The 19623-nt window shown below is 62.1% G+C and overlaps 1 protein-coding gene across 1 annotated transcript; it reads right to left on the bottom strand.

Moving 5' to 3' along the window:
• Nucleotides 1-368: 368 nt before the first annotated feature.
• On the bottom strand, nucleotides 369-9377 carry EEF1A2 (eukaryotic translation elongation factor 1 alpha 2). Its single transcript, XM_012772961.3, has 8 exons — nucleotides 9260-9377; nucleotides 7790-8006; nucleotides 6168-6347; nucleotides 5114-5410; nucleotides 3639-3789; nucleotides 2460-2716; nucleotides 1477-1711; nucleotides 369-731 (listed from the first exon to the last, which is right to left on the bottom strand). The coding sequence occupies exons 2-8, from the start codon at nucleotides 7931-7933 to the stop codon at nucleotides 604-606; spliced, it is 1392 nt and encodes a 463-aa protein (XP_012628415.1). The 5' UTR covers nucleotides 7934-8006; nucleotides 9260-9377; the 3' UTR covers nucleotides 369-603.
• Between the last annotated feature and the right edge of the window lie 10246 nt (nucleotides 9378-19623).

The following is a 19623-nucleotide window of genomic DNA, read 5'->3' as shown; positions in this document are numbered from 1 at the left end:
GCTGGGCAGGAGGAGGGACGGGCGCTGGCTCCAGCCACGGGACACCGGCTTGGGACGGGGAGCAAGACCAGGCTCCGAGGTCACAGGGTCCCCGCGGCCCTGTGTGTGTGTGGGACCGTCACTCATGGTGAACTCTTATCCGGTTCTCAAAGAGATCCCCCAACGCTCAGCCCCGCCCTGAGGGTCTGCGTCTGTCCCGGGCCACCCTCCAGCGGGCAGGCCCCCGGGCCTCGGACCCCGCGCTCCGGTGCGGCCCCGGCCCGGCCCGGGCGCGGGAGGACAGGTCCTGGCAGGGCACCATGCCGAAGGGGTTTGGAGCGCGGCGCAGCGACCCCCGCGCGCGACTCCCCAACAGGCGCACACGGCTCTGGGTCGCTCAGTTTATTGGCAAAACGGGCACTGAGCGCGGCGGCGCCGGGAAGCCGGGGCGGGGCCTTTCCTCTTGAAGAACTTCCACTGGACCTTGATGGCGAGCATCCAGTCGCGCACCGGCGGGCCCGGGCAGGCGGAGGTGCAGGCGTGCGCCGGAGGGGGCGGGGCGCGGGGGCCGCGCCGGGGGCGGGGCCGGGGGCGGGGCGCGGCGCCGCCGGTGGGGGCCGAGCTTCACTTCCCCGCCTTCTGCGCCTTCTGCGCAGACTTGGTGACCTTGCCGGCGCCGCCGCTCTTCTTCTCCACGTTCTTGATGACGCCCACGGCCACCGTCTGCCTCATGTCGCGCACGGCGAAGCGGCCTGCGGGGAGGGGCGCGTGAGGCACGGGGCCCAGGGATGGGGGCGGCGGCACAGGGGTTGGGGGTGCCTGGGGGCATGGGGCCCAGGGATGGGGGACGCGAGGCTCGGGGTTGGGAGGCTCCTAGAAGGCGCGTGGGGGGCGCAGGGCGCATGGGGGACGCGGGGCGCGGGGCTGGGCGCGGCAGCGCAGCGGTGCAGGATGCAGCGCGCAGGCGCACTGGCGCTCGCGCATCCTCCCTGGCGGGCCCAGCCTTCCCAGCTGAGCTCTGCGCCTGCTCCCGTGGCTGCGGCTGCAAAGCCCTGCCTGCATCCGTGGCCCCGTGACTAGCATACAGGGCTCTCCCAAGGCGATGGTGCCGGAATTAAACGATGTTAGAAACCGCTCAGAGTGCGCCCCTTTAGCAGTGATGACAATGGGCGCCCAGGGCAGCTGTCTGTGGGTTGGACACTTGGGGCGGGTCAATCCCAATTCAGCCACTACACTGAGGGCCTTCGTCACTCAAGGGGACTGCAGCGAGGACGCCACCCCAGGGCTCCCCAGCAGGGCCACCTGTGCTCAGGCACACGGAGGACGTGGGTCTCCTGCTACACTCTAAGGCTAAGCTCAGCAGAAAAGGCTGCCATGATAGAGGAGGTCCCACTTTCGTCACCCAGCACCCCCATCCCTGCCACCCAGCAGTCCTCTGCCCTTGGCCTGGATCAGCTGCCCCCCAGGGGCTGCACCACCCCGGACCCTCTGGCTCACCGAGAGGCGGGTACTGGGAGAAGCTCTCCACACACATGGGCTTCCCGGGGACCATCTCCACGATGGCGGCATCCCCAGACTTCAGGGACTTGGGGTTGTCCTCCAGCTTCTTGCCGGAGCGCCGGTCAATCTTCTCCTTCAGCTCCGCGAACTTGCAGGCGATGTGCGCCGTGTGGCAGTCGATGACCGGCGAGTAGCCGGCGCTGATCTGCCCCGGGTGGTTCAGGATGATGACCTGGGGCAGAGTTGCACATGACCGTCAGCCGCAGCGGGCACACGGGAGGGCACCGGAGCGGGGCTGGGAGGCTCTGGTCTCGGGGCCCAGAGTGCCAACTGCGGAGGAGGCTCAGGCGGTGGGGACCCACGCCCCGGACCGGGATCCGGGTCCCCATTAAGCATTTGACAATCCCTGAGGGATAAACACCTGACAGGCAGCGCTCACACTGCCAGCACTGGCCAGAGCTAAGGTGGGGAGGGTGGGAGGTGACCAAATTGCACCTCAATTATTGTATTTCAATTGTATCTCAAAGCAGTTTGTGAAAATCAGTGTCAGGCTGGGCCATGGTACCACATGCCTGCAATCCTAGCACGTGGGGATGCCCAGGCAGGAGGATCCCTTGAGCCCAGGAGTCTGAGGTTAGAGTGAACCTCAGTGATGACACACCTGCACTCCAGCCTGGGTGACAGAGCCAGACCCCATCTCAAAACAGGAATCATAGTCATAGGAAGAGGAGATCAAAGAGGGTGCGAGGGACAACGGAGAGAATAGAAGCATCACAGGGCTGTCTCAGGCAGTTAGGTGACCCACGTGATTTTCAGGACAGCCCTGGCACCCGCACACTCAGGAGTGCGCAGAGCCTGGTGCCTGTCCCAGCCCTGGTCTCGGCGCCCCGTGGCCTGATATGGGGGCTGCTTCCTCCCGGGGACCAGGTGACAGCTGTCCTGCAGGGGCAGGGCCCGCCGGGCTCGGTGCAGCCGCCCACCTGGGAGGTGAACTGGGCGGCCTCCTGTGGCGGGTCGGACTTGCTGTCCCCGCACACGTTGCCCCGGCGGATGTCCTTGACCGACACGTTCTTCACGTTGAAGCCGACATTGTCGCCGGGCAGGGCCTCACTCAGCGCCTCGTGGTGCATCTCCACTGACTTCACCTCCGTGGTGATGTTCACGGGCGCAAAGGTGACCACCATGCCCGGCCGCAGGATGCCCGTCTCCACCCGGCCCACGGGCACCGTGCCGATGCCTGGCCGAGAGGAGGGGCTGTGAGGGGCAGGCGGGGGATGGGGGAAGGATATTTGGGGAGGGGGCCTGGAGTCTGACAAAGCTCGGATGGGGTCCTCCCGGGCAGGGCTGGGAGGGCACAGCCAGGCGGAGGGAGTTTGGGGAGAGGACGTCCGGGGACAAGGCAGATTCCCGCAAAAGTGGGGGCTCCCGGCCCAGCTGGGGAAATAAGGGTGACAACAAGTGACAGCTCCTAGGCACCAGGGGAAACTGACAGAGGCAGAGAGGGCCTGCCCCGACTTGGAGTCCCATCTCTGCCCCAGGGGTGGCTGTCCCTGGAGGGAGCACGATGGGGACCCTCCTCGGGACCCCGAGGCTGCAACGTCAGTGGGCTGTGGCCCAGGCTACCGTGGCTGCGCCTCGTGGGACCTGGTGGCCCTGCCCACCGAGGCTCCCTGAGCTCGGTCTCCGTCACTGGAGGGGCCGTCGGTGCCCCAGCACCTGTCACGAACCTGCTTCTGACCGTGCGTCTCGTCTGCCCTGGGGCACGGGAGTTCCACCCAGTCTCCCTGGGCTGTGACAGAGGCTCGTGTGGCATTTGGGGACGAAAGGCCGGTGGCCGTTCTCTGTGCTGGGCTGAGCACCCCGCCCTGCACTCAGACACGCCCCACGTCTCTGGCTGGGAGTCCCCTCCCAGTACCGCTCTCTGGGGGCCTCATATTTGCTTATGGTTTCTCATTCCTGCAGCGGGGCGGTGTCTCTGGGAGACTGGGCCCTCGGGGGGACATGGGAGTCACCTATAGGCCCCCACCTTGTGCCACCAGCTGCTGGCACAGGGCTGGGCACTCACCTGGAGGGAGGAAGCCCCTGGCAAATGCTGGGTGGGTGGAGGACGGCTGCCTGGAGCCCCCCCAAGGCGTGAGCCCCCCCCCACCGTCACTCACCGCCGATCTTGTACACGTCCTGCAGCGGCAGGCGCAGGGGCTTGTCCGTGGGGCGCGTGGGGGGCAGGATGGTGTCCAGGGCCTCCAGCAGGGACACGCCGCTGGCGTTCCCTTCCTTGCGCTCCACTTTCCAGCCTTTGAACCACGGCATCTGAGCAGAGGGGAGGAGACTCGTCAGACCCGGAGACCGCGAGGGCCTGCCCCGCCCTGCGGCCGTGGCCTCGGCCTCCTGGGATCCCCAGGTGTCCTGGCGGAGGCGTGGGCTGCTGGGTCCCGGGGAGGCAGCCCAGCCCGTCACTGCCTGCAGCTGACAGTTCGGGCTAAACCGCCTCGTGCTCTTTGGGTCGCAGAAGAGCACTTGCCCTGCCCGGCCGCCCTGGCTCTCAGTCGGACGGAGACCTCTTGGGGGCACAAAGAGGAGCAAAGCCTCCACCGTGGCCCAGGCCTGCCCGGAGCCTCCAGGCCTGCCCCACTCCCTGCACGGACCCCCCAGGACCACGAGAGCCCTGGCAGGGCAGGCGACCGGAGCTGGAGCAGCCAGAGTCTGGCCAACGGCCAGGCCCGAGTCAGAGTCCAGCCTGGGCCCAGCCCCAGCAGCTCTGCGGGACCAGCAGGCCACCTCCAGGCTGGGCCCTTTGCTGCTGAGCTGCTCCCAATGCAGACCCCTGCACAGAGCCTCCCCGGCCCACCCCCTACAAACAGCAAGAAGGGCAGGGCGACGGCACTGCGCCCCCAGGGCCACCCTGCATCCTGCCTTTGTCTTCAGGGCTGAATCCCAGACACCCCTGCCAACAGGTGGCCCCTGAGCCTGGGCGGGCAGGTGGGGCGCACTCAGCAGGCCAGGCCAATGGGAAGGGCGGGGCTGGGGGTCCCTGGTGGCTGGAGGCTCCCCGGAGGGGATCTGCTGTGTCAGGTCCCTGAGGGAAGGTGTGATCCTCGGTAAACAACCCTCAGCCCGGCAAGAGGGAGGCCGGCTGGGAGCAGCCTCTGCAGCTTGGTCCCCAACCACGGGGCTTGGGCTCCTGTGGGTTGGTCTCCCCGGCCGCCCCTCAGGGTGGGCAGCTGCAGCACAGGCCGGAGCCGACCGGCCACCTGGGCCAGGAATCCCGTCTGGCTTGACAGCCCTGGGAACACGGCCTCAGGTCCCCCAGTGTCCCCACTGGTCACTTCCAGCCCAGTCAGTCCCTGGCCCCCGGCTGCCCGTGCCTCGAGCTTCAGCGCCCAGCGGAGAGCCGGCCCTTAGCCCCGGCCAGAGCAGGAGCCCATGCACTTCCCTGGGGACCCTGGGGAGGCCCCCCGCCCTGCCGCCCACTCGGAGTCCCGGGCCAGGACAGCAGCGGGGGGAGGTGAGAACTAACCCGCCCGGGACTCCGGGACCTCGCGAGTGGGCCCAGCCTGAGGCCACCGCGTCCCTGGCCAGAGAAGGGCCCGGCCCAGGGAGGGGGTCTCGGCGCCCGCCCGCCCCGCGCACTCACGTTGGGGGAGGGCTCCAGCATGTTGTCGCCGTGCCAGCCTGAGATGGGCACGAAGGGCACGGTGGCCGGGTTGTAGCCAATCTTCTTGATGTAGGCGCTGACCTCCTTCACGATCTCGTCGTAGCGCTTCTCGCTGTACGCCGGCTCCGTGGAGTCCATCTTGTTCACGCCCACGATGAGCTGCTTCACGCCCAGCGTGTAGGCCAGCAGTGCGTGCTCGCGCGTCTGCCCGTTCTTGGAGATGCCCGCCTCGAACTCGCCCACGCCCGCCGCCACGATCAGCACCGCGCAGTCCGCCTGCCCGGCAGGGGCCACGGTGAGCCTCGGCCCTGCGCCCAGGCCGCTCCAGGCGGACACGGGGGCCTGAGCAGTTGCCCTGGGCATGGAGACTGAGGGGTCTCCACCCAGGGGCAGTGGGGGACTCATCCGCCAAGCCCTGGGCCAGGGAGACCCCCCCGGCAGGCTGTGTGTCCCTGGAAAAGTCACTCGGCCTCTCTGGCCCTGCCCCTCGCTGGAGGACAGAGTATAAAAGCAGCTTGGAGAGCAGGAGGAACTCAAGGAACAGGGGACACCGCTGTGCCTCAGGCCTGCTGCCCACACACGCTGTGTCCCCCATCTGTCTGCTGGGGGCCCTGAGATGCCCCCCATCTGCTCCACCCACATCCCACTGCCCCACCTGGCCCCAGGGCCCCAGTCTTCGAGGGCTCAGCCTGCCACGCTGCCCTGTCTGGGGGCCCTGAGATGCCCCCCATCTGCTCCACCCACATCCCACTGCCCCACCTGGCCCCAGGGCCCCAGTCTTCGAGGGCTCAGCCTGCCACGCTGCCCTGTCTGGGGGCCCTGAGATGCCCCCCATCTGCTCCACCCACATCCCACTGCCCCACCTGGCCCCAGGGCCCCAGTCTTCGAGGGCTCAGCCTGCCACGCTGCCCTGTCTGGGGGCCCTGCCGGTGGCTGGGTGTCCTCACAAGCGCTGAGTCTGTTCTTGGGGGGCTCTGAGCCAAGTGGGGTGAGGGCTACAAAGGTGAGGGGCCCCCTCCCCGGCCCTGCCCACCTGGGAGGTGCCGGTGATCATGTTCTTGATGAAGTCGCGGTGGCCCGGGGCGTCGATGATGGTGATGTAGTACTTGGTGGTCTCGAACTTCCAGAGGGAGATGTCGATGGTGATGCCGCGCTCACGCTCCGCCTTCAGCTTGTCCAGCACCCAGGCGTACTTGAAGGAGCCCTTCCCCATCTGGCGGGCGAGGGGGGCACGGCTCAGAGCAGGGGCCGGGGCTGGCCCCGGGCCGTGGGAGCCGCGTGTGGCTGCAGAGCGGCCGGCAGGAGGCAGGAGACGGGCTCCATGCCCCCCTGCTCCCCGCTGGGGTCCACCCAGCCCCTGCCCTGCCCAGGGCTGTCCACGCACCTGCCCAGGCACCCCCAGGAGGGCGTGGACACACATGTCCCCAGCAGGTGGCGCCAGGGCCTGGGAGCCCCCAGGAGGGTGCAGCCCCGTCCCCTGCCAGGGTCACCCCTAGTCTGAAGCTGGGGCCACCCCAGGTCCCTTCCACAGCTGGAGGCACGTGCTACTGCTGGGTTTGGGGCTGTAAATAAATAACCCCTCTGCATTCTTATTTTTTTTCAACGGGGAAAGGAAAAAAAGAAAAATGAAATAAGGTCTAGAGGAGGGCCTGGTTTCTGAAAGGTTCCTCCTCCCTTCCTGCTGGGGGTCTCCCCCAGGAACAAAGCCAGCTGCTCTGCAAGCACCGGGGTACCGGGGAGCACTGAGTGAGGCCCTAGAGTCTGGGCCAGGCTGCAGTCAGGGCCACAGCTATGCTCACTGCCCCTGCCAGGGCCTCCTGTGGACCGGCCTCTGCCCTCCAGGAAGTCCTCCCAGGCCAGACCAGACAGGACCCAGCTGGGACCTGAACCAGTGGCCCTCTGAGCCCCTCGGCCTCCTCCCAAGGCTGGGTAGAGAGGGACCCGTGGGAGGGGTGTGGCTTGGGGCACCCCCAGCCTCACTGGGGCAAGGGTCCAGCCCAGGCCAGTGACTGCCCCTCCTGGGTCCTGGCCTCTGCCCTTGACCTCCAGGGGCCAGGGCTCTCCCAGAAGGCAGCTTCTCCAAGAGCTCAGGGCAGAGGTGGGAGGTCAGAGAGCAGACCCCTATTCGTGGCCCCTTCTGACCCACGGGTCTCAGCCATGGAGGACGCCAGCCAGGGCGCCTCTCCTGCTCAGCAGGCAGCCAGGACCCCAGTCCGGGGCGGCAGCCTGGACAAGCCCTCCCAGCCCACAGGAGCAAGTGGAGCAGATGGGCGGGCTGCCCACCAGTCAGCTATTAATAGCAGCCCTGAGTGCCCGCTGGCCCCGGGACAAGCGAAGGCCGCACCACCTGCAGCCCCGGCCTAGCCTGGGGGCAAAGGAACAGCTCAAGGGCCTCCAGCCTGGCGAATCCGGCAGACAGCGCCCGGGCCCTGCCACCACCCCACCTGGGGCAAATCTCACAGCTGCCCGACGAGTGTCCCTCAGAGAGAGGCTGCCCCGCCGGTCCCCACGCTGCATGTCCCCTCCGAGCCCCGAGACAGGTGCCCCCACAGCAGGCTCCCCTGGGGGAGATAAACCGAGGCACACCTGGGGTCCCAGCCGCCAGTGGACCCAGTCCCTCTGGGGGAGGGGACAGCGGAGCCCCCCAGGACTCACCTCAGCTGCCTCCTTCTCAAACTTCTCAATGGTCCTCTTGTCGATGCCCCCGCATTTGTAGATGAGGTGGCCTGTCGTGGTGGACTTGCCAGAGTCCACGTGGCCGATGACCACAATGTTGATGTGGGTCTTCTCCTTGCCCATGCTGCCCGGCGTGCGGAGGGGCTGGCAGGACCTGGGGTGCTCTGGCTCAGGACAGGGGTGCTGAGTGGTGCTTCTGTGGGACCAGGGTGGAGGGAGAGAGGTGACAGGGAGCCCCGGGGAGCCCACAGAGCTGGCCCTGGCGCAGGTGGGAGCTCATTCTTGCCCACAAACTTCGCCCCACATTTGGTGGGGCGGGAAGAGCCCCCCAACCCGGGGCCTGGCGCTGCGGAGCCAGGTGGCAAGCACAGGCGGGCACTCCCCGCACCCACACTTTAGCCAGCGGCCCAATCTGCCGCCGGCGTCTGGGCGTTGGTGCCCACGGAGCCCGCTCCTCGCTCCTCGGAGGGGCTCACCTCCATCTGGAGAGGCACCGCGGCCGAGCCAGGGCCAGCCTGCGCCTGGGTGATGAGTCACGCCGCCCGGCTCTCCAGGCCTGTCCTCGGTGCTGCTCCCCACCCCCCCCCCCAGCCTGGGCCAGGGACACTGCGCCCCACCCCCACCTGCCGCCGCCAGCCGTGGAGAGGGCCCGAGCTCCCACTCCCCTCCCGGCAGGGACGGCGCCATCTTCCCCTCACCCCTGCCCGGCAGGCTGGCACCAGCTCGACAGGCGACATGGGACCCAGCTTAGGGACCCAGAATAGCTCGAGCCCCCCCACCGGGGCAGGGGCGGACAGCAGGGGCCCTGTTCTGGCTGGAGCGGGAGGATGTGTCCCCAGCCAAGCTCCGCAAGTGCGGCAGAGATGCCCTCAGCCCCGCGGGGGGCGCAGGATACCCCTCCCCCTTCCCCCTGGTCAAGGCCCCGGGTCACAGCCCCTGTCCCATCCTGGAGGTCGGTGGAGAAACCCACGCAGCACAGGAGGCGGCGACGGGGGCCGCGGAGGAAAGCGCAGAATGCGCACCCTGGGGTGGCGAGGGACCCCCAGATCTCACCACCTCCCCCGCCCTCCTCCGGCACATCGCCCGGGCACCCCCGAGGCCCGACCCCCTTCAGCCTGCAGCGCTAACTGCCGGGCCCCTACCGCACAGGCCCCGGCGGCCCCAAGGTCACAGCTGCAGGGTGACCGCCACCGGCCGCGATCCGGCCCCCGCCGCCGCCGCCGCGTAAACAAGCGCCGCGGCGCCCCCTCCCCAGCCCCGGTGCCCGCGGGGACCGACCCGGCGCAGGTCCGGGGCGCGCGCGCGGGGGGCGGCCGATGCTCCAGCCTCGCAGCGCAGCCGCGCCAGGCGCTCGGCGGCCCGCTCTGCCCCCAGGACCGGAGCCCGGGAGGGAACCCTCTGTGGAAAGCTGGGGCCGGGGGCGCGGACCCCAAGGCCGAGCGTCCTTACCCGGAGCCGAGGTCTCAGCCAGAGGGACTGGCGGCGCCGGCGCCGGCGGTTTTATCTCTCCAGGAGGGGGTCCGCCTATTGACGGTGCGGGCGCAATGCACTGCGCCCCTGCACTACGGCAATGCGGTACCGCGGGGGAGCGGGCGGGGCCGGGGGCGGGGACGCGAGGCACGCGAGGCGTGCAGGGCCCGCGGACCCACGGACGCGCGCGGGCAGGCGCGACAGCGGCGCGGGAGGCAGCGGGGGAGCGGGCCACAAAGACGCGCGGGGGGCGCAGGCAGGGAGAGGAAAACAGGCGGCGACGGCGGGCGGGGGCGGAGAGCTGGGGGCAGGGAGAGGGAGTCGCGAGGCAGGGAGGGACAGAGATGGGGAGAGGATGGGAGAGACGCAACAGGGGACGGGAGTGAGGGTAACAGAGGCTCCTCCGACACACTGGCTGGAGAGACGCTGTCCACATAAAAAGAGGTCCCAGGGGCTGGGGTAAAAACCCAGGACAGGAAGCTGGCAACTGGGGGCAGGGAAGGAGGGATCGTAGCCCCAGGAGCAGGTGGTGACCCGGGCAGGGGGAGCCTGGGGTCCAGGGCCTGGGCCCACCCCTGGTCTGCCCTGCCACTGCCCCTTGAGGCCTGCCCTGGCCAATGCCCGTGAACAAAGGAAGCTGCTGGGCTCTGAGGGTGCTCCTGCACCGCGTTCCCGTCCACCCAGCCACCACCACAGGCCCAGTCTGGGGACCCAGCCCAGAACCTCCCTCCCTCTGTGGGCCTGGACAGAACCTTTTCCAGCGGTCCCCAGTGCAGGGAGTGCCCGAAGTCCACGCCCAGAGCCCGTGGGGACCTGCCAGGGGCACCCTGCTGTGCACTCCTCGGTGGCACACCCCGGGAAAGCAGCACCAGCAGGGGATAAGTCCGGTCCAGGCAGACCCAGGCCCAACCCCACAGCCTCCCCCAGCAGAGCCCCCACGCTCCGGCCCTCTGAGTCTCAGTGCCAAGCCATAGGCAGGCCCCATTCTGTAGAAAGCAGGGGTCCCTGAGGGCCCCAGGCAGACGCAGGCAATGAACACAACAGGTGCAAGGAGGGCTGTGGCCGGCTTGCGGGAGTGAGGGCTGAGGTCAAGACTTCCTCCCAGGACCCCAATCCTGTCCTCTCACCCAAGTGTTTGCATGCTCCCCAAGTGACAGGGTCTTCTAGGTGCGGGGGCCACCTCAGAGGTGCGTGCCTGTCCTCTCAGCCCCGCTATCCTGTCAGCGTCCACTGGGTCCGGAGGCCCCAGTCTGGCCCTTCCACGGGGACGATGCCCGGCCAGCAGGTGTGAGGAGGGAGGAAGATGGGGACCCAGAGCAGGAGTTGGGAGCCAAGTGTTCTCCCCAGCCATGGAGAGGGGTTCGGGGAGGGGCTCCACACTCCAGGTCAGGGCCACAGTGGGAGGGAGTGTGGCCTCCCAGGTGACCAGCACTCTGCTCTGCGTGCTGATACCATCAAACAGGAGCCAGGAATTAAAAATAACCCCCCAGCTGGTCTCTGTATTTAATGCCTCCCTCGAAGCCTGGAGCCTGGAGGTCAGGCCTCGCCTGCAGGAGGCTCGCTTGCAGCAGCCCTGGCTGGCCCAGGCCAGAGTGGGTCAAAGGGGACCCCCACTACTTCCAAGGGACCACCAGTACCCAGGACCTGGGCTGCCTGCTGCTGGGAGGGTCTTATCAGACACCCCTCCTCATGACAGTCTGAGCACTCCCGGCTTGCCCAGGGCAGTCAGCCGGGAGGCCCCGGGCAGAGGCTCCACATGGCTGGGGCGTGTGCCGACAGGGAAATCGTGTCCTCCCTGAAGCACCTGTGCACTGACCCTGGGGAAGGGTGTCAGGTGGTTCCTGCAAAGGGTCTCCTGTTGCCAGGATGCCCTCAGTCTGCTGGCAGCTGTGCTGCCCGGCAGGGCCCTGGGCCCGGCAACCCCATGTCTGGACACACAGGTGATGATGCTAAGTTAGGTGATATTGCTAAATAATACACACTAACGGTACCAAGGAACTATGAATACTGAATAGTACCACAGGACTGAGTAACTACTGCTGTGGTCTGAATGTGGCCCCCAAAATTCATGTGCTGGAAACTCAATGCCAATGCAACAGTGTCCGGAGGTGGGACTTTTGGGGAGGGATTTGGGTCATGGGGGCAGAACCCTATAGAGCACTTTTTTTTGAGACAGTCTCACTCTGTTGCCCTGGGCTAGGATGCTGTGGCCTCAGCCTCGCTCACAGCAACCCCAAACTCCTGGGCTCAAGTGATCCTCCAGCCTCAGCCTCTCACCGCGCCTGGCCTGCGGAGAGAATCCACCCATGCTCTGGGGTCAGAGGGCAGCTGTGGCCCAAGGCCAGGGTTGAGGTCATCCTGAGACACTCCGAGGCCAGGGAGGGGCCTCCCCCAGTCCCGATACCCACCCTGTCCCAGGCCCCTTCTGGATCTGGGCTGCAGCCACCACCTGCTCAGGGCGGCAGACCCCAGGGTGGTGGCCTGGCTGTGGCCCGGCGGCGGGGCACATGCACAGGTGGTTGGTTATGCACACGCAGCTATTATTAACCCGGCAGTGACGTCACCGGCAGCCAATGGGAGGCAGGTTTATTTCCAGGGCTGACAGCTTGACAACGGTTAATTTTAGCTGGGTCTTCTTTCCTGAGGCTGGTGAAACCCTAGCCAGGCAAGGAAGGGGCTGCCTGTGTCTCCACAGACAGCTCCTGAATGGGCCCTGGGGGCTCTGGGAGGGGCGAGGGGGGCGGGGCCTGTGCCCTCCCTGGGTCCTGCTCCCTGGAGCAGCCCTGACTGTTGGTTACTTCTCCTGGCTGGCCACCCTCCACCAACTGTTACCCCCCAGTGACTCAGATGCAACAAGAAGGCAACAGACAGAGGGGCATAGACCTGACCTGAGGGGGCAGAGAAAGCACAGGCCACCACCAAGGTGGGACCTGGGCTTCTGTCCGGAAGGAAGTCACTCTGGCTTGGCTAAGGCCTTCTAAACCACCTACTTGCTATGTGACCTTGGGCAGGATGCTTGGCCTCTCTGTGCCCAGTGCCTCATCCGTTCCTGAGGTCCTCTGGCCTGCCTCATGGGGCCAGCCTCAAAGCTCCTGCTTGGCACACTGACCTGGCGTAGCCTGGTGACTGCGGGTAGTGTGTGCTGTAGCTATTTAGTATTGCTTGGTGCTTAGCAGTCATTGGTACTGTTCGCTAGTTAGTAGTTGCCTTAGTGCTTTTGTGCTGCTCTAACACAATACTAAGACTGGGTAATTTATAAAGTACAGAAATGTATTTCTCACAGTACTGAAGACCAGGAAGTACAAGATCGGGGTGCTGGCACCGGCGAGGGCCTTCCCTTGCACAGCAGGATGAGAGGGAACCCACTCCCACAAGCCCTTTATATAGGGCACTAATCCATTCCCGCCGGGCATGGTGGCGCGTGCCTGTAGTCCCAGCTACTCGGGAGGCTGAGGCAGGAGGATCGCTTGAGCCCAGGAGTTTGAGGTTGCTGTGAGCTAGGCTGACGCCACGGCACCCACTGTAGCCTGGGCAACAAAGCAAGACTCTGTCTAAAAAAAACAACAACAAAAACACTGTCTCTGCAGCAGGAGAGGAGTTCTTGCCCCTGGGGACTCAGTCAGGGAAGCTGGGGCTGGGCAGGCAACACGCAGGCCCAGGGCCTCCTCCAACACCCAGTGTCCAGGCAGGTCTGGGGCAGACCTGAGTCTCCCAGGGACGCCCAGAGAGGGATGCAGCCCCCCACCGAGGGAGGGGTGCCTGGCCTGCCCCCCATCTAGGGCCACCTGCAGTGGCCCAGCAGGGATCATTGCCAGGGGACAGGCAGCCAATGCATGCAAGGCCCCCTCCTCCCGGAGCGCAGCCCACCTGGTGGGGGTGGGGAGGCAAGCCCAGAGCCCCCCAGAGCCATTTGCAGGCTGGGACGCAAAGCAGGAGGCAGGGGCCACTGACCGGGGAGGGGGGCAGCCCCTGAGGTCAGGCCAGGTCAGGACCCTCCAATGCTCAGAGCCGGGGGAGAACCCAGGGAGGGTCTGTGGGCCCATCGCCCCACAGTCGGTCTCCCCCGGGCCCAGCAGGAGGGGCCTCACCTGTGCAGCCAGGTCCAGCGGAGAACGAAGGGGTCCCGGGTCTGTGGTCAGCCCCCTGCGAGGGCTCAATGGAGCCACAGTCCCCGTCCAGGGCCCTCCCCTCCCACAGCTCCCCCGCCCCATGTTCCTTCCCGGACACTGGACTACAGGTTCAAGGAGGCAGCGGGTGGGGGGGTTAGCAGCCCCGAGGCCCTGCCTTCGCCCTGGCACAGAACTCCCCCAGCTAGGCGGCTGGGGTCTCACAGGGGGGGACAACATGCCAATCCTGCCGCATCCTGGCCACCAGCCGCCAAGGAGGCAGCTGGCACCATCATTGTCAGGGTCCATGGAAGAGACCCAGGAGGCCTCTCCCCACGCAGCCAGAGCAGGAGGCTGGGCCGGGGCGGGGGCAGGAGCAGAGAGCCCCGTGGGCACAGCTGCCCTTTGTCAAAGAGCCGCTGTTGGACCTTCTTAGAGGAAAGTGCACGTTACAAATGCACCTGGTGAATCACTGCAAAGAACCCCTCAAGGTGACCACTGTCCTGACGTCTTACCCCGCAGATCGCTTTTGCCTGCTTTTAGCCCTTATGTAGATGAACGTACGGTACATCTCCGGTCCCTGGCTGCTTCCACACACTGTTACGTCTGCGAGGTTCGTCTCAGCTGTCCCACGTACTGTGTTTCCCTGAAAATAAGACCTATCCTTAAAATAAGCCCTAGCAGGATTTCTAAGGATTTGTGCAATAGAAGCCCCACCCCAAAAATAAGCTCTAGTGACGGGCGTGGCTACGCAGCGCATCTTCACAACCCATGCATGTTGGCGCAGAGCGGGAAAGAAGACGAGCAGCCCTTCTCATCTGCCCCATGAGAGCTCTAGTGCTCGACAGGAGAGATTGGGGCCAATGGTTCTAAAGGAAATAGAGTCACAAGAAATTCAGGATGGGATTCGGGATTTGGAGAGTTATGATGATGTTCCAGAATAAGACAACTTAACTATATTTGAATAAATGTAGATTATTGTACCGTACTTAAAAAAAAAACAACACATCTCCTGAAAATAAGCCATAGGGTGTCTTCTTGAGGAAAAATAAATATAAGACCCTGTCTTATTTTTGGGGAAACACAGCAGTAGCATTTGTCCATTTTCATTGCTGTATAGTATTCCACCGCCCGTTTTTAACTGCTGCAAACAAAGCTGCTGTGAACACTTCTGTGCCTATTGTCTGTGCAGGTGTGTGCACCCCAGGAGCAGTTTTGAGTCCTAGGGTGTGTGCGTTATGCCACTCATCAGTTTACTGTCCCTTGGCTAAACGTTCACCCTTCAATGCCTGTTCCACAACAATAAACAGGAATTACCTTAAGCATTTCTCCTTGCACCAAGCAGATCCATCTTTTCCCGGCAGGCAAGGAAGGGTGAACTTGCACCTGGGAGGAAATCAACCGATAATTGGTTGCATTTTCCTGTTTCTTTGTATGTCCGGTGATTTTTACTGAGCGCCGGACATCGTGTAGAGACCCTGGATTCTGTTCTTTCTCTGAAGAGCATGGGTCTTCTTGCAGCAGGTTCAACCACTGCAGGCGTGTCCTCATGCTGTCAGTGGCCGTCTCTGGAAAGCCAAAGTGTTCCCAGCCCCTCCGGCGAGGTCTCCGTCTCCCCTGCAGATCCCAGAGGGACTTGGTTTGAACTTGTGCTCCGTGGGTCCAGAGTAGGCATCACTGTAAGTTTTCTCCTAAAAATAGAAGAAGATCCCTCCACTCCGGCTGTGTCCAGATGCAGCGCGCCCTCACACTGCAGGTGTCCACCCCAGCCTCGGTGAGCCGCAGCCTCAGTCACGCCCTGCCCCCGAGCACAGAAAGCTGTGGCCGTGCCATGTGCACGCCCACCGGAAAGTTCCAGTTGCTCCGTCTCATAACAGCACTTGATACTGTTGGGCGGTTTGGAATCTTTTCTCTAGCCATTCCGACAGGCAGGCGCGAGGGCATCCCGTGGTGGTTGTATCTCACACATGCCCAGTGGCTGACCTTGCTGAAGATCTCATCATGTGCGGATTGGTACGTCCCCTTTGCTGAAGGTCCCGCGTAAGTCTTCCATCCCTTTTTAAAAACAGCTTTATCCGGGCATTGTCTACACACCGTGAGGCTCACCCATCTACAGTGCACAGCGTGCTGGCGCCTCGTGCATTTGCAGAGCCGCAGGACATCACCATCATCTGATTTTGGAGCCGTCGCCGGCCCAGAGAGAAAACCTCGAGCCACGAGGCAGACACGCTCGCTCCCTCCTCTGGCCCATCGAGCCTGGGCGGCCCCGGCTCTGCTCTGTCTCCGAGCCTGTTCTGGACGTTTTGTGGAAATATAATTGCACAGTGCGTGGTCCTGCGTCCCTGGCTGCTTCCACGTGGCACGTCTGGGGATTTATCCGGCTGTAGCGTGTCCCGGGGCTTCGCTCGTTTTTTTTTTTGTTGTTGTTGCCACGTGACACTCCCTCCTGCGGACACAGCACACTTTGTTCACTCAGTCCCCGGCTGCCGGGCCTTGGGCTGTCCCCACTCTCGAGCCGATGTGAACAATGCTGCCACAGGGGCACAGCTGTTTACGTGGACATGTCCTCACTCGTCCTAGGAAGATACCTAAGAGCAAAATGGCCGAGTCACGTGACTAGCCTTTGAGGAACCGCCACAGCGTTCTCCAGAGCGGTCACGCCATTTTACGTCCCCGACAGCTATGTAGCCGGTTTCAACATCCTCACCTCCACGTTACCACGTATGACCACATGTCTTTTTTTTTTTTTTTTTTTGAGACAGAGTCTCGCTCTGTTGCCCAGGCTAGAGTGAGTGCCGTGGCGTCAGCCTAGCTCACAGCAACCTCAAACCCCTGGGCTCAAGCAATCCTCCTGCCTCAGCCTCCCCAGTAGCTGGGACTACAGGCATGCACCACCATGCCCGGCTAGTTTTTTCTATATATATATTTTTAGTGAATCAATTAATTTCTTTCTATTTATAATAGAGATGGGATCTCACTCTTGCTCAGGCTGGTTTCGAACTCCTGACTTCGAGCAATCTGCCCACCTCAGCCTCCCAGAGTGCTAGGATTACAGGTATGAGCCACCGCGCCCGACCGACCGCGTGTCTTTGATTGGGGTTGTCCCCGTGGGCTGAGGTGGTGTCTTCTGGTTTTGATGTGGGTTTCCCTAATGACCAATGATGTTGAGCATCTTTTCATGGGCTTATTATCCATGTGTATATCTTCTTTGGGGAAATATCTATTCACATCCTTGGCCCATTTTTAAATTGAGTTGTTTGTTTTTTCAGTCTTGAGTTTTGGGAGTTCTCTATGTGTTCTGCATACTAGTCCTTTGCAGGTGCAAACATCTTCTCCCAGGGCGTGTTTTGTCTTTATGGTCTCTTAACAGGGTCAGTCATAGGACAAAGTGTTCAATTGTAATGAAGTCCGATGTGTCCATACTTTCCTTAAATGGATCATGCTTTTGACATTAGCTTACCCAGGTCCCGAAGATTATCTCCTGTACTTGCTTCTAAATGTTTTATAGCTTTACATTTTATACTTAGATACATTATCCATGTGTGTAGTTCATTTTTGTATAAGACGTGAGATTTAGGTCAAGGTTATCTTTTTTTGCATGTGTATGTCCAATTCTTCCAGCACCATCTGTTGACTAGATTATACTTTCTCCATTGAATCACTGTTGTGCCTTTTTCAAACAACAATTGGACACCTTTGTGTGGGTGGATTTCTGGACCCTATTGTGTTACATTGATCTATGTGTCTATCTCCTCACCAAGACCACATTGTCTTGATTATTTTAGTTTTATAGGAATTTCTAAAATCAGAGTGTATATATGGAAAGAAATGGCGTTGGGAAACTATAAGTCCACCTGCAAAAGAATGAAGCTGGACCCTTATCTCATACCGTATAGTAAAAAATCAACTAGAAATGAAGCAATGATCTCATAAAATATAAAACTGTTGGAAGAACACATAAGTGTAAATCTTCACCATCTTGGATTTGGAAACAAAGTCTTAGACATGACACTAAAACCACAAGCAACAAAAGAAAAGGTATATAAAGTGGACTTCACCAAAATCAAAACTTTTTGTGCATCAAAGGACACTCAAGAAAATGCAAATATGCCCCACAGAATGGGAGAAAATACTTGCAAATCAGATCACCTAAGGGTCTGGTATTCAGAATACATAAAGAACTCTTACAACTCAAAAATAAAAAGACAAATAGCCCAACTCAGAGACAGGCAACGTGCATGAAGAAACAGTTCTCCAAAAAAGACATACAAATGGCCAATAAGCATAGAAAGATGCCCAGCACCACTGGTCATTAGGAAAACGCACATCAAACAATGAGATACCATGTCACCCTTTCTAAAGTGGCTATCATCAGAAACATGGAAAATAACAAGTGTTGGCAACATGTGGAGAAATTGGAACTTCTTACATTGCTGGTGGGAATATAAAGTGGTCCAGTCACTGTCAAAGACAGTCTGGCAGTTTCTTGATACATTAAACACAGAATCACCGTGTGAGCTGCAATTCCACTCCCAGGTACAGATGCAAAAGAGTTGAAGACAGGTCTTCAAACAAAAACTCGTGCATGGAACGTTCACAGCAGCACCATTCACAGCATCCAAAAGGCAGAACAACTTGATGTCCATTGCAGCGTGAGTGGATAAACAAAATGCCATGTGTCCGTGTAATGGAATATTATTCAGCCATAAAAAGAAATGGATTTCTGGCCGGGCCCAGTGGCTCACACCTGTAACCCTAGCACTCTGGGAGGCCAAGGCAGGCGGATCGCTCAAGGTCAGGAGTTCGAAACCAGTCTGAACAAGAGCGAGATCCCATCTCTACTGAAGATAGAAGAAATTAATTACCAACTAAAAATATATAGAAAAACTTAGCCATCATGGTGGCCCATGCCTGTAGTCCCAGCTACTTGGGTGGCTGAGGCAGGAGGATCACTTGAGCCCAGGAGTGTGAGGTTGCTGTGAGCTACGCTTACATCAAGGCACTCTAGCCTGGGCAACAAAGGGAGACTGTCTCAGAAAAAAAAAAAAAAAAAAAAAAAAACAGAAACAATTAAAAAAAAGAAATGGATTTCTGATGTAACACACTGTGTAACACCAGTGTGTTACAATGTGGATGAACCTTGGAGACACTGTGTGAGTGACAGAGGCCAACACGAAAGGCCACACAGTGCATGAGTCCACTGATACGAACTGTCCAGAGCAGGCAAACCCACAGAGCAGGATGCAGGTGAGTGGTCCACGGGCTGGCAGCGTGGTGGCAGAACCCTCACTGTGCCCCCAAACACCTGGACAGCACAGCACAGGGGACAACGGCACCCCAGGCACCGAGACAGTGTGAGCCTCACACAGGCACCGCCTCCACTGAGACCCCACACACCTGGTTCAGCATCCCCACCATCCCCACCTGCGGGGAGGAGGCAGAGCCGTTCCCTCCCTCCCTGCAGCAGCCCTTAGGGTCCAGCCTCAGCCTCACAGCTTCCGGATGACGAGTCTCCCGTCCCGTTGGCTTCTGTGTCCCCGTTTCCCTGAAGCTGGACACTCAGGGGCAATGTCTCTCCTGCTCCTCTTCCCAGCCCCTGCGGCCCCTGTGGCCCCAGCAACCCTCCACACCGGCCCAGTGGGCTGCTGAGCCTTCAGAGCCAGCGGCAGAGCGTCTCACGGTCCCTGGCATGCGCGGAATGTCTGTGTATGCCGCCACGGAGAAGTGAGCTAGCCGCTGGTGGCCGAGGGAAGGGGCTGTGGGTCCAGCCCGGGCCTTGTGGCTCCTGAGCCTGGGTTCTCCTGGCACCAACACCAGCCGGGGCTGGCCAGCGGCCACTCGGCAGGACAACGACCTGGCCCTCGTCTCGGAGGGTCTTCACCGAGGCTGGGCTGTTTGGGTGGGGACAGAGGCCCCGCAGCCCTGCCCGTCTCCGACCAGGGTGTACCCGGATCACCAAGCCGCTCCCAGCAGAAGCCCAGGCAGGCCTCCCGTCCCCAGGGATCCCTAAGTCAGCCCCCTTCTTTAGGGCAGCCCCCCCGGGCCCAGCTGTTTCTGCCCAGCGCCCCCAGGGGACAGGTCTGCTGCAGGGGACCTGGCCTGGCTGTCCTCCCACACCCCCACTCTCCGTCCTGCCCTCGCCCCAGCCAGCCGTGCCCCTGCCCGAGTAACCGCCATGCGCAGGATTTGGCTGGGCAGCTCCTGGCCTCTGAGACAGGGTGGCCCTGGCCTCGGGCC

This window comes from Microcebus murinus, chromosome 16 (assembly GCF_040939455.1).
Source record: "Microcebus murinus isolate Inina chromosome 16, M.murinus_Inina_mat1.0, whole genome shotgun sequence".
NCBI classification, from domain to species: domain Eukaryota; kingdom Metazoa; phylum Chordata; class Mammalia; order Primates; family Cheirogaleidae; genus Microcebus; species Microcebus murinus.
This window is presented reverse-complemented; position numbering and strand designations above follow the sequence as displayed.